Consider the following 16,481-nt stretch of genomic DNA (forward strand, 5'->3'; position numbering starts at 1 on the left):
AATTGTACATGGTTATGAACAAAAATTATTTTTGATTGAAACAATTAATCTCTGCCAATAAATTTGTTAAACTAAAATCTCTAGGAGAGTTCCCCTTAAATTTTGATCCATGGTAATGTTGTTTCACAGATTTTCTACTCCAATAATTTATATCTAAAATTGGATGTAAAATTATCAACTAGAGCAAATACTGAATAAGATTGATTTTTCTGAAAGGAAACGCACAACTTAATCGGTTAGTTTAGACAAAGCGACGTAAACAAACATACACATGAGCCAAACAAACTGTGTTGTTTGTCAGTGTGTCTTTAATATATGTCTTCAGTGTTATCATTTGTATTAAAGATTTTAACCAGTGTCATATTTATCAGAAATATTAATTTTATTACAACTTATAAATGTCGTTCGAGATACGCAGCATACTGCGTCAAAATTCACAGTGAAGTTAAAGATACAGTATATACGTATTATGTTGGGCTGGAAGGACTGAGGCCTCAGTAAAGACAAAAGAAAATGATTCTCAGAATATCGTCTTGCCTCCGAGCTAGGTAAGAATGCTGTTGTTAGTATAAAATAGGTGAAATGGTTAAACAGTTCAGGTAACACAGTTAATGGGAGTCTTCACACTGTGCACTATGAACAATGTACACCACCCCATGTTATGTCATGAACAATATACACCTCCTCTATGCTATGTCCTTAACAAAGCACTTGCTCCTGTCTGTGTGCTGATATCACCCGGACAAGTATGCAAGAAAACAAAGAAATTAGGGTATTATTTTACTTGTTGCCACAAAACGAATCTCGCAAATTTTATAGTTGCAATCAGTAATTTTGACAATTCTAAGACACTTCTTCAATGACTTTTGTGGCCCAAATTACGTATAAGTGAGATATTTAACACATTATGTATGGTGGTACACACCCAGAACATCGAACAACTTGGAGCCGCCTCGGTTAGGTTAGATTTAAACTTTTCCGGTAATTTTCACTTTTTGCCACTATATGAAATGATGGTCGAAAGTATGTTTTTCCAATGGTTTTTGGTGTGTAATGAACGAATTTGACCTTCTTCTCTGGTGCAGATCAATAGATTCTGAGATACGCCACCCCTCCCATCTCAGAATCTAGAGATTTGCTATAAAAATCAAAGTAAAAAGTGTTTAAAACTCATCAAAAACCATTGGTAAAGCAGTTTGGGGCTTATATTGATGACTAACCTGCCAAAACGTTCTTTGTTCTGATGTCTTTATTCTTACCATATTTTAATCAGTAAGTTCTGATATGATGTTAATTTGGGGGAAATTGCTGCTTTTGGTAGATAATTAAGCGATTAGGCATGCACCACTTTATCTTCCTCGGCGGTGATGCGGCAGTACGCAGCCAATCATCTCCAATTAACGCCATTTGCCAATGTATGTTTATGAGCAACACGGACTGGGCGACGGCTCTCACGTCTACAAAAAACGTAAAATTACACCATATCATAATAAGTTCTTTCTGTTTAATATGCCGGAGGTCCGAGCCCCATGGCTAGGATGTTAGGTAAGGTTGGGTAGGTTTCTTAATTTTATATTGGTGAGGTCTTCTAACAACGCTTTTGCTGCTTGTTTTTCTTATCAACAAAGGTTAGGTTAGGTTTAATTTAGAAATAACCACTTTTTAACACATTTGCTAAAACTACGACAGTGTCCACTATAAAACACAGTAATTGCAGCGTTTTTAAATTAATTTTCTTTGAAAAATCAGTGGCTGGTCAGTTGTTAATAATTACCGGTTAAATTAGGTTTTGTTAATGTTAGGTTAGGTTAGATTAAGTTTGGTCAGTGTTAGGTTATATTAAGTTTCATTGTGTTGGGTTAGATTACTTTTGGTAAGTGTTGTGTGAGGTTAAGTTCAGTTAGTGTTCGGTTTGGTTAGATAACGTTTCTGTAGTGTTAGGTTAGGCTAGATTAAGTTTAGTTAGTGTTAGGTTAGGTTAGATTAAGTTTAGTTAGTGTTAAGTTAGGTTAGATTAAGTTTAGTTAGTGTTAGGTTAGGTTAGATTAAGTTTAGTTAGTGTTTGGTTAGGTTAGTGTAACTGAGTTTAATTTAGAAACAAAAAACAATCAGAACTCACAAACCTAAATTCCATAAAAAACGTAAAGTTGGGTTGGAAATGAATTGTTGCTTTTCGTGAATGGACATCAGGAAATTTTGAGTCTGAGATTTTGTTCAGTGTTCTCATGAATGATATAGGGATATACATGCAAAATATAGAAAAAAATACAATCGCAACTGATAAGAATCTTGGGTAATAATTATATTCATTCAGCAAAACTGTCATACTGGTTTACAATTGGATAGCTAAGCGTGTTTATTTACAGTGTCATTATACAGTTCAGCATGGATATACACAATGTAGGTACAGTATATGGTGCATGTAGGTAGTAGAAGTATACAGTTTCCTTTGTGCCGAGACAGTAATGGTAAACAACAATGGTAAACAGTAAGGCATCTTGACCTAGGATAGCCGACGAAGCTGTCAGATTATTTTCATATGATATATACACAAAAAGAATGACAAGAAATTTTGAAAGAATAATTATGATAGGAAATGAAAGTGCTTACAATAAAAAAATGGCATAAATAAACGACAATTTCAGAGCATATAGAGAACCGATCAAATTCTAGTGGAAGAAGCAGCAGTGTTTATTATGTGACCTGCCACCCTGCCCAAAACAGCCTGTCTATTCTCGTCAAAGTCTCTCCAAGGACTGGTAATTAACCGCTGCCTTTTATATATCAGTTATCCTATGATAATGTCACAAAAAACTGGAAACTGCAACATGAGAAAATGGGAAATGGTGTAATTAAAATGAGTTATTGTAATTTTATTTAATGGAAAATACCCCCTGTATATACTATATCCCTAAATAATTCCTGATAATTTTTGGATGGAACATAAATTTAAAATACTGACTATACTGTACATAGAGTATATTAAAGTGTAAATTTAAAAATATCCTTAACTATGGAGTGAGCAACCAACAGCAGAGACCAGAATGGAAGAATGAATTAAAACCATGTCCCCAGACAAATGCAAAATCTTAGAAGATTGGTCAAAATATGCTGAAAACATTCAGAGTGAAGGACTGTGGCTGCCAACCTTCAGATATGAGGATGATACAGTACTTTGATTGGTTGACTGTAGTTTGATAAAGAACGATTCTCAAATTGTCAAGGTTTTCAGGAACCTTATACATATTCTTATTTATTGAGGGTCCAGTACATCATCGTGAGATTAAATTGGTTCATCTTATCTTGTATAAGCCAAAGTACCGTATACTGTAATGTATCGGTCAAGACACTATTGTAAACCAGGGACTTAATGTATTTATATTAGAATTGTTTGTTGATAATGTTATTGATTGCTCTTACTTTGTTTTAAATTTACTACATTTCCTGGGTTTATATATTCTGATGTTTATGTTCTTTATTTTTGACAAGACTGGCTCCACTTTAAAACTTTTTCTCATCTTTCAGAGTCACAAGAAATCGTTTCATTGTGATACTCATAACATGTGTGGTGTTAATGAATGAGTGGATCTCATGTGCTTTCACAGCCTCTAACTGGCCAGTCATTACGAATGATAGTGAAGACAGTGTCCGAATATTAATAGCAGCAGATCCTCAGATTCTGAGTGTTACTTCAGAGCCTCACTTCCCATTTAGCATAATCACAACTTGGGATGCTAACCGGTAAATAAAATACAGTGTACTTAGTTTTAATACAAAATACCTTGATTATACATGTTTTCTTCTCTATATTACATTGAAATATAGGTAATGTACTGAACTTAAGTTATAATGTTTGTTCTTTTGAAGTAAAAATTACAGTGCAGGTACATTACTTGTGAAATTGGTGTATTGTATATCAATTATGTTATCTTGAAACTAACAATACCATATTTCTCTATTGTTTTGATGTATCTTGTTAATTTGATCTATTTTTCAGATTTATTAGTCGTGGATTTCACCTGGCATTGTGGAGAACAAAGCCTGAAGTTGTTGTGTTCTTAGGTGACCTTTTAAATGATGGAAGCATTGCTGGTGATGATAACTTTTATTCGTTAGTTCACAGCTTCAAAAATCTGATGGATATTCCGAATTATGTTAAGGTAATAATCTCCTTTAACTACCTTGCATGCTTTATGCTATCATTACACAGCAGTCTGGTCAATTTTTCACCGAGTTGATTACTCGCACAACTCCATGTGTGGACATTTATTTTGGCTGGCCGGCTTTTGTCGATGCTATAATTGTAAATGTTTGAAAGCTCTGATTCACGAGGAAAGAAAGGATACATAATTAGTATCAACTAAAAAATAAGTTAAATTGCAGCTTATCTTTGTGGAGACATTTTTTCAATATGTGCATTTACATATTCATGAGAATATGAGAAGCTCACTGTATGAAAAAATTAGAAGCATTGATTTACAGTTGTTGCAAGAAATGAATACTGGTAGACTGAATAAAAAAGATTAACTTTGTCTGAATTTAAAAACAATTCATTGAGCAGATATTGTTTCTGTACAATATATGATGCATCGTTGAAAATAGTGAGGACAATTATTTTCTATTAACAGCTAATGATAAATTTACCTCCTGAATAGTTCCTGCCAGCTGTATGATAACAATATTGTGATATTATCTTGGTTTCTTTCCTTAAATTATCATTACAGTAAACCCTTGTTATTCGTGGGGGTTAGGTTCCGAGGAATGGCGCGAATAGGCAAAACCGCGAATACCTGGTAGCAACTTATACTACCTTAGTGCATTACTGTATACCTATACCAAACAACCAACCAGCCTCAGCAGCACTCATCCCTTCTTTTAACTTATCTAATAATTAAACTTTCTTTGTCAGGGTCATCACACTGACTTCTGCCTTTAACATTTCACTCCACTAGCATCACTAGCACCGACACTAGGCAGTCTCTTAGGGGCCATTTCACACACAAACACTAAAGTTTTGAGAGTACAGTACAACACGAGATGCTGCACCACAGACAATGGTTGAGCGAGAATAGAGGGAGAGGAGACACTGCGGGCGCATGAGGTGACTCATTGTGTTGCAGGAAAAGGCTCGCAAGCTAGCCGCCATCTGCTTACCGCGAATCGTCAAAATCACGAAGGGTCTACCGTACTGTATACACAGGGATGGATCCAGGCATATCAAAAGGGTGGGGGAACATGACGAGCACAGCGAGCCCACCCAGCTGGGGGTGCTGTAAGCTTCTCTCTTCCCCCCCCTCGAATTTATTTTTTAATCGGAGGAATATCGTAGGCATTTTGAGGTCGTTTTGAAGCCATGTGCACTTGATATTAGGAGATATTCTTAGGTCAATACTGTAGTAATTAATTTCTACTATACAAAAATGCCTGAGCACAATATGTACTACATTTGAAGAAAAGTATTGGAATTTTCTGGTGAAAAAGAGGGGGTCTGGACCCCAGGAACCCCCCCCCCCCTCACTGTATCTGCCCCTGATACACTTGCATACAGTACTGTACTTGAGGAGTAATTATAGATGAGAAATTAAATTACAGTGAACCCTCACTTTACGCGGTCAATTGAACCCACGGCGGCCCGCGTAAAGTGAACAACATAACATATGGGATTAATTGAAATAGAGACTGGGCCGACCCCCAAACTCCACTTTTTCAGACACAATACCTACGTTGTAGTAAAATTAACTTCTTGTTTTTGTGATGGCATGCACACACAATTAATAATTAAGAGAAATATCAATAATATTAGGTTTTTTAACACTTACGTTAGTAGAAAAGATGGCTGGGCACACAGGGATGGGGGGTTGGTTCCGAGACAGAGGGCAGATTATTGGCCCTCACCTGTATCACTTGTATCAATTGTATCACTATCCACCACAGAGGCTTGCAGGGCCTCTTTGTCAAACCCCTCAAAGTCCATATAAGTCCATATCCTCACTATCATTATCACTGACTTGGGCCGGCTGTGGTGGGTGGCGGGTGAAGAACTCGGTAATATTTTGATGACTGGGCGACCTTGTGTGTACCCTGCTCGCGCCACTCTCCGCGTAAAAGGGTACACACACGGCGAAAAGTGAGCATTCCATGTTTGGCAGGGTACCGCGTAAACGTGGAAATGCGTAAAGTGGGACCGCGTAAAGCGAGGGTTGACTGTATTGCTTAGAGGTAGTAGAAGTATGGTTCTTGGGACTGTGAAGGAGATTATAGTATTTTCATCTTCTCTTCAAAAACTAAACTGAACAGTAGCATTTCTTTTCATCTTGATAACATAAGATGCAGCAGTGTCTATTTTTCTTTCCTTTGTTGTTTTGCTCATTGTACTGTAGGATATAATAAAATATTCAGTCAACACACAATGCTCTATAATGTACTGTACACTATAAACACTTCTCATCAAGTGATGAATGTACAATATAGCCCATTTATTGCAATTTAATTCTTCTGTTCTTACACTGTGCTGTAACAGAGTTTTTTGACTGTGCAGTAACTAAAAATGGGAGTACTTGTACTACAGTATATAATTTAGGGTGCCACACTACAGCATATTGAAAGCGTAATATCGAATTGCATTACAGTATATTGAGGGTTTACTGTACAGTCCTATGCATTACTGCATTGGGAGTCTACTTTGTTAAAAAGAGAATTAAGAATAGATACTATATAAGAGTTTATCTTTTTATTGATCTAGTTTGGACATGTAAATATTACATAGTACTTCTGTTTCCATAGCATGTTATATATGTTCCTGGAGACAACGACATTGGTGGAGAGGGAATTGACCGGGTCACACCACACAAAGTTCAGAGATTCTTCTCATTCTTCAATCAATCAAATACTTTGCAATATAAATTTGTCGACTTCATCCAAGTAAGTACAGTATAGTACTGTAATTGAAATTTCACATACTGTATTTATTCAACATTAAATAATGAGATTTGTGATCAGAATATGTTTAGCATAGTCCAGATGTTTGTGTTTGTCTGTAGACTTCAGTCTTATATTTGATAGAGAAATTTTTTGAAAGTTGTTGGGAATATTCTTTTGGGTAATGCAGTAAAATCTCTTAAATTCACAGCAATTGAACAGTTGGTGTGCTCTGCTAGTAATTATATAATCAGTAATTGTGGTTTCTTGTAAGGGATCAGTTTTAGACCTCTTGAAATTAGTAATGATTACAATTAACCCTCAACTTACACAAATTATACTTCCATGAATTCACCTTACTGCCATATAATATTGAACAGTGAACCAAGAAAATTGCCTCAACTTACGTGGTTTTTCTCAGCTAATGGAACCACCAACGCAGTGTGTGGAGTGAGTCTCATGCAGCATAGGATGAGTGTATTGTGCACCTGCAGCTTCATATTCTGTTATGATGGCCTGAGACAGAATAACTTGCTTTTAATCTCACCTCTTTATTATTTACTTCTGGTGTTTTTACAGGTTCGTGTGATGGATGACAACAATGTCATAACCCCAGTCCTGCCACAAGAGGATGACAGAGTACGCATTCTTCTTTCTCACATACCTCTACTACCCATAACCAGGACAAAAATAAAGGAGGTATGTGACATTTTATTCATGATCAGGCTTTATTAATAGGTTAATGTCTACTTAAGAATAGAGCTATTGTGGTTTTATGTTTCTTCAGAGATAATGCATGTAATGTAGTGCATTAAAACTGGCATTTATTAAGGGAAGGGTCTTTTAACTTTGAGGCTTTCTAGAATGACAACCTTCTTCAGATTCTATTAGAACAACAACTGCCAGTTAGTGAAAAAATTATCTTACCTCTCAATTTTTTTGAGTATAGTTTACTAGCATTAGAGTCATGACTAGATATTAGAAAACTTTATGGTGACTAGGGATGGACTGGCTGCTGGTGTGTGTGTGTGTAGGTGAACCAGAGGGAGATCTTGAGGCCATGTTGTGGGGGTAAAAACAATGATGAAACACTCCTGGCAAGATGGTTAAAAACACAGGGCAGCAAATGAGGGAGATTCTTGGTTACTCTTGATTTGAGCCTTCCTGTGCTGTAGCAGAAAAAGGTTTATAAGAGGAGAAACGGATGATTTTGGTAAAATAGCAAAGGAAAGATTGAGTGTAGTTACTCAGGAACAAGGAATACCGGGTAAATGAGACTGCTTCTACCCCTCCCCCAGTTTTACTACCTTGCTGAATATCATGAAAAGAGAAGATTTGTCAGTGATACTATGAATGAATGAATGCATGAACCTATTCATTGTAGACAAACATTAATACTGAATACAAAACCATTGATGAAATTACAGCTACAGTAAGCCAGAGGTCAACTTTGTAGGCGCCGCCATACACATTTAATTACAATTTTGTTTACGTAATCTTGGCGAGGATAGTGCCTCTATTATTCCAAATTGTGTTAGTTTTACTGTATAGTACGTACTTGAAATTAAGCTGGATACAAGGAAATTGAGAACAATATACAGTACTGTATAAGGCTTGGTTAATGTTTTCTTGGTAAAACTACTACAAGATTACATTATTTTTGAATGAGTAGGTACAGTAGTTGTAAAATACCTGTAATTTAAAAAAAAATTATTGCCTTTATTGCTTAATAATAAATTTTAACTTTTAATTATTTATTCAGTACTCAAATATCTACCGTAATCAGCATCTTGGTTGGGTGTATGTATGATCTATTAAGGCCATGAGTAAAGCTATAGATGTTAATAGCAAATTCTTAATTGGGATGTTTAGGGTGTTACTAACCTATATAATTTTTGTAGTACATTGCAGCAGTTTTCGGGTGGGGGCATATATCGTATATGATCTTTTGTATTCTTTCGTGACTTACCCCTCTTTCTTATCAATTATTTTTTTTTAGCATAAGCTTCAGTAGTTGAGTAAGCAATTAAATACTATATTCATAAATTTTTAGCATGTCCTGTACCCTTGTTTGAGTGATATAATTACATCTTAGAATCTTGAAAGTGCTGTGAAGACCAGTTGCCAGGATGTTGAGTGCAGAGTGGCAGAGAAGAATGCACTTCAGTGATCCAGCTAAATGAAAAAACCTCAAGAGAAGAAACAAGATATTCAAGGAGAATATTATATTTGTTGTCTTGTTTTAGATGAAGGAAAGGCTATATTGATACATGTAGATAGGTAGAGGAAGCCAGTTGCTCCCATGCAGGGGCACTCGACACATCTTCCTCTCCCATCTTGCTATTACTAGGAAGGTATTTAATTCTCTTTATTCTTTTCAGTCTTGAAATTCTCTTTAGCAAGCAAGTGCATCTTGGATCATTCTGTCAACTTTGGCATAACGCTCATAATTTTGATCCATGCTATCAAACATTTGCATTCCTTTATTAATTGTAGCAAATGCCTCTGCCATTTGTTTCACTGAAAACTTTTTGGGGGGTACAGGTTCTTCTTCTACATTTTGTCTCTCTTCTTCCTCTACAATTTTCTGTGCATCTAGTTCAATAAGATCCTAATTACTGAGCTCTTCTGCTACATTTTCAACCAACTGTGCAACATCTTCATTATCAATTTCAAACTCAAGCTGTTTACCTTACTCCACTATCTTGTTACTAATACCCGAAATAACTTCAGTTTCATTAAATCCTCTAAAAGTGTTCACATATCTTTTCAGGACTTTCTTCCATATATGTTCATGCACTGTTTTGTAACCTGATCCCATGCTGTACTAATGTTCTTTATACATGGCAAAATGTTGTACTCCTTCCAAAACTGTCTGAGCGTTTTCTCACCTTCAGTAGCAGCAACAGCCTGAGCGAAGGTCGTGCGTAAATAATACGCTTTAAAGGCAGCAATAGCACTTGATCCGTGGGTTGGATGACAGAGGTAGTGTTAGGTGGAATGTACACTACCTTAACATCAGGGTGCATGTCGTCCAGGTGTGGTGGGTGTCCCGGAGCATTTTCCAAAATCAGCAAAATCTTGAATGGAATCCGTTGTTGCAGACAATACTCCTTGGCTCGTGGAATGAAACAAGTCATGAACCAATCCTCAAACAGTACTTGGGTCATCCAGGCTTTCTTATTACTGCGATAAAACACTGGCAGTGTGTGCTTGCTGACATGTTTAAAAGCCCTGGGGTTCTCTGAATGATAGATCATGAAGGGCTTTAGCTTGAAACCAGCAACATTCCCCCCCAACAGAAGTGTAATTCTGTCCTTGAATGCCTTGAATCCTGGCATTGTTTTCGCCTCTTTGTGGATGTATGTCTGCTCAGGCATGCGCTTCCACAATAATCCAGTCTCATCCACATTGAATATTTGCTCAGGCAAATAATTCCCTTCCACAATCACTTCATCTAACTCCTCCTTAAACGCTTCGGCAGCACCAACATCAGCACTAGCTGCCTCTCCACTCACTTTAACTTTGTGTAGACTGTAGCGTTTTTTAAATCTATCAAACCACCCTTGACTTCCTGTAAAAGTTTGATCACATTCATCTCCTGCCTGCTCCTTCATGCTTTGGAACAGGCTTCTTGCTTTAGCCTGTAAGGTTAGAAGGCTTAAGGGTACACGCTTCTGTATTTGGTCTTCTATCCATACCACCAATAATTTTTCCATATCGTGAATAGGACCTTGTCTATTCTTCGAAATTATCATTCCCTTTATAGGTGTTGTTCCTTTCACTACATCACGAATACGTTCCTTGTCCTTCAGAATGGTGGATATGGTCGAGTGCGAGAAACCTAGGTCGCGTGAGATTGTTGCCACTGTTTTCCCATTCTCATGCTGCATTATTATCTTCATTTTCATCTCAAAAGTAATTGCCTGTCTCCTTTTCTTTGGAGCACCACCAGCACTCTCACTTGTACGCTTTCTAGTCATTATAAAGTCAATTAAATACGATAATAACGAAAGTTTACAGCGCGATCACTAGGATACGATAGCCAAACACCAACTAAGCGCTCCACTGAGTGGAAGCTGTACCCACGCGGTGACCCGAGCCAGCCACGCTCTCGCCTGGATCGAAACGTTTTGGTATAGAAAATGCGCACGTCATTTGAAAATATTTTTGGTCACGACTGCAGTGGTCGTATGTCACGACGGTCGAAAGGTCAGAGCAGGTCGTAAGTACCGGTGGACGTAAGTCCAAGCAGTCGTAAGTCGGGGACTACCTGTATATGCGAAATGAACAATGCAATTCATTAATAATACGTAAAATATTATAACACACAAGAAGAGAGGAGACAGCATTGTTTTCAAGTGTTTTCTAACACCCGTGACGAATGACAATGGTTCTACATAAGAAACTGAAGAAAATAAGACCCTGGTTGTAGCTGTAGTAAAATTAATGCAAAAAAATGAATATGTATGTTTTACGTGATGTTATTTAATGTTAATAAATGGAACAATAGAAGTAGCTAACCATTAATGGTAAAGAAAAAACAAAATAGAATGGGAACACCATCGTATGTAAGTGCGTACATGTGAAAACATCATCATTTGTCTAAATAAGAATATGAAAGCAACACTTATTACTGTTCATATATGTTTTAAATAATACTTACTAATGTAAAACAAAAATTCTACTCACAAATGGTGGTAAAGTCTAAAACATAAGGACACCCAATGGCTATTGTGCGAGTTTTTACTCAGATGACGAAGTTATCAGGTTCAAATCTGGCTGAAGCTTTCCATAAAGATATCATAGCTGTTGCTGAAACTATTACTGAACCTGAAGTTGTTGTTGAAGCTACTTATGATGCTGAATTTGATGATGTAGCTGAAGTTGGTGGTTTAGGCCTTCGAATAATAAAGCTGTCGAAAGAACCTTTCACAGCCGCTTTCTTTTCTCATTATACAGTACAGCACATCTTTATTATGTAGAGGTCATATGCATTTTTCACGTCCCTGTTTATTTAATGCTTCGTTCTGTTAATGGATCCACTTCAGAAAATATGTTCATTGCTTGCTCCATATAATATCCACAGACCTCTCACCTTTTTCATATCGTTTTAACACATCTAGCTTCTCGGCTAATCTTATACACGTTCTTTTACCTTCTGAACCAGCACTACCATCACTTGCTCTCTTACTCATGTTGAATAGGGAAGCAAAAACTGCCTCAAGAAACCTGAGAATGTTTTTGTTCTTTTCCTATTTAGATGCGTGAAAACTAAGGTTCCTGCCAGCTGCGACTGTTTATGCTGGCGTCACCACTCACAAGCCCAGCAGCCTCCGTGCGCAAGGCTTTTTTTTTTTTTTTTATAATACATATTGGGATTTAGTTATTATTTGTATGAAAATGTAATTTTACTTTATTTGTATAATATTTTGTCATAAATACGAAGAAAATAATGGTGTAAATTGAATTGGGTCCTAAATTAACCAGGGGCGTAAATATGAATCGTCATTAGTAGAACTGTCGTTATCGGAGGCTTTCCTGTACTGTACTTGTTTATATAAGCTGCATTTATGCAAATCCTATTTTCTGTCTCTTGGACTATTTACTGTGACTTATGAACAACTCCAATTTCTTAATTTTCATGCATCATCCTGAACTTATACACTTATATTCTTAAATGTAGGAACTTGCCTAGTTTGAGTAGAATAAAAGGATTGTTTAACCCTTTAAAAAACAACGCTCAACAAACAATGAAGGGTACCCAAGTTTTTGTGCAATGGACTGAATGTGTTGCAGTTCTTCTTCAATAGATTCAGAGTCACAAATACGCAGTGATGTACATTGACGCCGTTAATTTAACGCCGTCAATGGATGGCGGCAATTTTTTGTTAACACTGACGCCATCAATTTTTGGGGCAGATGACGCTACAAGTGACGTAGTCAACTTTTCACCCGAGTGGAGCGTCATTCTGTTAGTCAACTTCTAAAATTTTCTATTTTTCCAAGTTCAATTTTCAATTATCTTGTTATAAAGACAAACGGGAAAAATTTTGTCATGCCCTCCGCCCGCATAGCTTTCTACAGATTTAAATTTTTAAGTCGGAAAAGGGCCACCAACCAGCTGTCTAGGTTGGTGGAGAAGTCCGTGCACGTGACTGAGAGCAGCAGCAGCAGTGAGGGAGACGACAAAGACCATGACGTGGAGGACGAATTGTTCCAGGCCCTGTATGAGACCCCCCGCAGGAATGAAAAAGACAGTGACCTTTTCAAGCGTTTCCTGGAGGAGAAACCTTTGAAAAAACTTTCGACAAGGACACCTTCCCCAACAAGGCCATGAGGGAGTTTTCCATCAAATACAACACCCCCATCCCCTCTAGTGCTCCCATGAAGCGCATGTTCTCCATGGGTAAGGACGTCTTGAGGCCCAAGCACAGCAGAATTAGCGACAAGCATTTTGAGATGCTAGTATTCTTGCGGGGGAACAAATGAAAAATTAAAATGATATACTGTAATATAAATCATAATAAATTATTAAAAATGAATGAATATTTTTTGATTTTGCATATGTTACTCCCATACACAAGAGAATACGCGTTTCGGGGCTGCATTTGTACGTCACTGAAAACTCGTTGGCACTAGGTGTTGGCACTGACGCTAACGGCTTCAATTTATGAAATCGTTTACGCCAACGCTGACGGCATAAAATTTCTCGGCCGTTTACACTGATGGCGCCACTTTTTTTCATTGACATGTACAACACTGCAAATACGTAAACATCTCAAAACATAGCAGAAAACTGACATTTTGGTAGACTCATGGTGACTCGAGAAAAAATGTATGAAGCTATCTACCTGTGTAGGCTTTCTGTACACCTTAAATTTATAGTTATGTCCATTTCTCACAATAGGCATATCAAGAAATGGAAGGGATCTACTGTATTTATCTCTCTTTCAATTTTGAAGTTAATACTAGGGACAAGATAATCAAGCTTGTCTAAAAATTACATTGGGTCACTGTTTCTAGGCCATAGACAAAGCACATCATCTACATATCTATGCCATGGAGGAATAAAGTCACCTATGTTTGGTAGTAATCTAGCCTCAAAAAAAATCATATAAATACAGGCTAATGGAGCAGAAAGACAATTATCCATGCTCATGCCAAATATTTGTTTGTAAAACTTTCCATTTGCTCTAAAAACATTGTCAGTAACACATAACTCTTATCAATTTGAGAAATGTATCATGTTCAATAGTTAAATCAAACAGAGGCAACTTATCTTTAAGGAATGAAAGTAGGGCATTCACTGGTACTCTAGTGAAAAGTGAATTTACATCAAAACTTATTAATTTACATGGTTCATTGTGTACAAGTGAAATAAGTGTACAAGTACAATATTAGAACAGCATCTGAAAGCAGTGCACTTTTCGTTCATATAAGGAACAATAATCATCCCATAGATTGGGAAAACAGTTTAGAAGTGTATAAGTCATCATGTGTCACAGAAAGACTTCTAGTTGAAGCAAGTTTGATTAGAGAAATGTATTTTTTAAACCTTAGTGATGGTCAGGACAAAACTGATAATATGTTACACAAATTTATTTGTCAGTGGCCCAAGGTTAAAAATGCTTTGAAAGCTTGTAAGGTAGATGATTAGTGGGTCTCATATTTTTTACCTGACGTGACATGACTAGTTATGTCACCCGTTCTTATAATCTCTTCTTATGTTTGCTGTGTGGTTGGTGTGTGGATTAGTGGATGTCATGTTTTTTTTTACCTTGCCTCATGTTTTGTAAGGTCACCCTGTGTACATAAGCTCTCTCTCAGTCTTTGTAATTCAGTTGCCTCTGAAAATAAAAATATTTATAATATATATATATATATATTATTTTCACTAGAACATAGGTATTGTGTCGGGAAAAAGTGGAGTTTGGGGGTCGGCCCGGTCTCTATTTCAGTTAATCCCATATGTTATGTTGTTCACTTTACGCGTTTCTCACTTTACACGGGCCTCCGTGGGTTCATTTGACCGCGTAAAGCGAGGGTTAACTGTATATATATATATATATATATATATATATATATATATATATATATATATATATATATATATATATATATATATATATATATATATATATATATATATATATATATATATATATATATATGGAGTTGGTGTGGGAAACTGTATGCAGTATGTTTAAAATAGATAAGAATGAAGAATAAATCTTACAGGACTGTCACTTATGCAGTTACGCTCATTGCTGGATTGCGTGTTTGAGCCTCAGCCGTGTTGACCAGTTGGAATATGCTCCACCAGATTTGGTATTCTTTTGTCATGATCATTTATGCATGACTAACCACCATTATTTTTTCTATGAAGGACTGAGACATGTAAAATTTTTATTTTGTGCCTGTTTTATATATATATATATATATATATATATATATATATATATATATATATATATATATATATATATATATATATATATATATATATATATATATATATATATATATATATATATATATATATATATATATATATAGTATTTTTACAACCTTTTTTTTAGGACGAATGATGCCAATAATTGTTGTAGTGATATAACATCCCAGATGGTATATACTCCTTGTAGATAATAATGTACAGTATGGATAATGCAACTCCCTGACACAGTCATGGATCTTCCCTATATTTCTCCATCTTCTATTCCATTAGTTACTTGAACCTCAATTTTTTTTAGGACGAATGATGCCAATAATTGTTGTAGTGATATAACATCCCAGATGGTATATACTCCTTGTAGATAATAATGTACAGTATGGATAATGCAACTCCCTGACACAGTCATGGATCTTCCCTATATTTCTCCATCTTCTATTCCATTAGTTACTTGAACCTCAATCCCTACCACTGTAGTGACAATAGTTTCCCCTATACTGTATTCTTGAGACTGGCTTTCTCGGTTTTTCCAAGATTCAGATATTTTTCTATGAAGGTTTGTTTTTATTTTTGTTTATTATTTTTATTTTTACTGGTATCAACCCACCTGGGCACAGGTCTATATTATATCCTAGATACTGTACTCATCTTTCCAAAGCTTACTGTAGTTAAAGTACAGGTTGACAACCCTTTATCCGAAATTCCGAAAACCGAAAAGCTCTAAAAACCGCAAGTTTTTTGTGGGGCTTTTTTTTTTTTTAAAACAGGGATTAGCCCACCCGGGCATAAATCACTGACTCACATCGGGGCCTGGGGAATATAATAATAATACTGTAATAATCCAAAATGCCTCTGGCCCCAAGGATTTCGTATAAGGGATTGTCAACCTGTACCATTTTTAACATTGGATTAATATGTACAGTATGTATTGATATGTAATTTAAAATTAATATAACAGGTAAGGATTATACATTTAAAGTGCCATTTACTCTTATTTTGATACACATTACAGTAGTCCTTTTGTCATAGTTAGAACTTTCTCAATAATCTGTACTGTACAGTATAAATAATTATCTCTGTTTACCTCATTGCCTTTTTTCTGTATTCAAAG

General features: G+C 36.1%; 1 protein-coding gene across 2 annotated transcripts in view; it reads left to right on the top strand.

The window, feature by feature from the left end:
* Positions 1-244: 244 nt before the first annotated feature.
* LOC121868910 overlaps positions 245-16,481 on the top strand; it is a 34,302-nt gene continuing 18,065 nt past the window's right edge. The window contains exons 1-6 of one of the 2 annotated variants that reach the window (XM_042369948.1): positions 245-548; positions 3,526-3,741; positions 3,998-4,160; positions 6,784-6,921; positions 7,498-7,617; positions 15,160-15,249. In XM_042369948.1, the coding sequence (XP_042225882.1) occupies positions 514-548; positions 3,526-3,741; positions 3,998-4,160; positions 6,784-6,921; positions 7,498-7,617; positions 15,160-15,249 (762 nt within the window). In that variant the 5' untranslated portion in view covers positions 245-513. The remainder of the gene's footprint in view (positions 549-3,525; positions 3,742-3,997; positions 4,161-6,783; positions 6,922-7,497; positions 7,618-15,159; positions 15,250-16,481) is intronic. The other variant, XM_042369954.1, reaches the window with a different exon arrangement.

Source organism: Homarus americanus, unplaced genomic scaffold (genome assembly GCF_018991925.1).
Source record: "Homarus americanus isolate GMGI-L3 unplaced genomic scaffold, GMGI_Hamer_2.0 scaffold32583, whole genome shotgun sequence".
NCBI lineage: Eukaryota > Metazoa > Arthropoda > Malacostraca > Decapoda > Nephropidae > Homarus > Homarus americanus.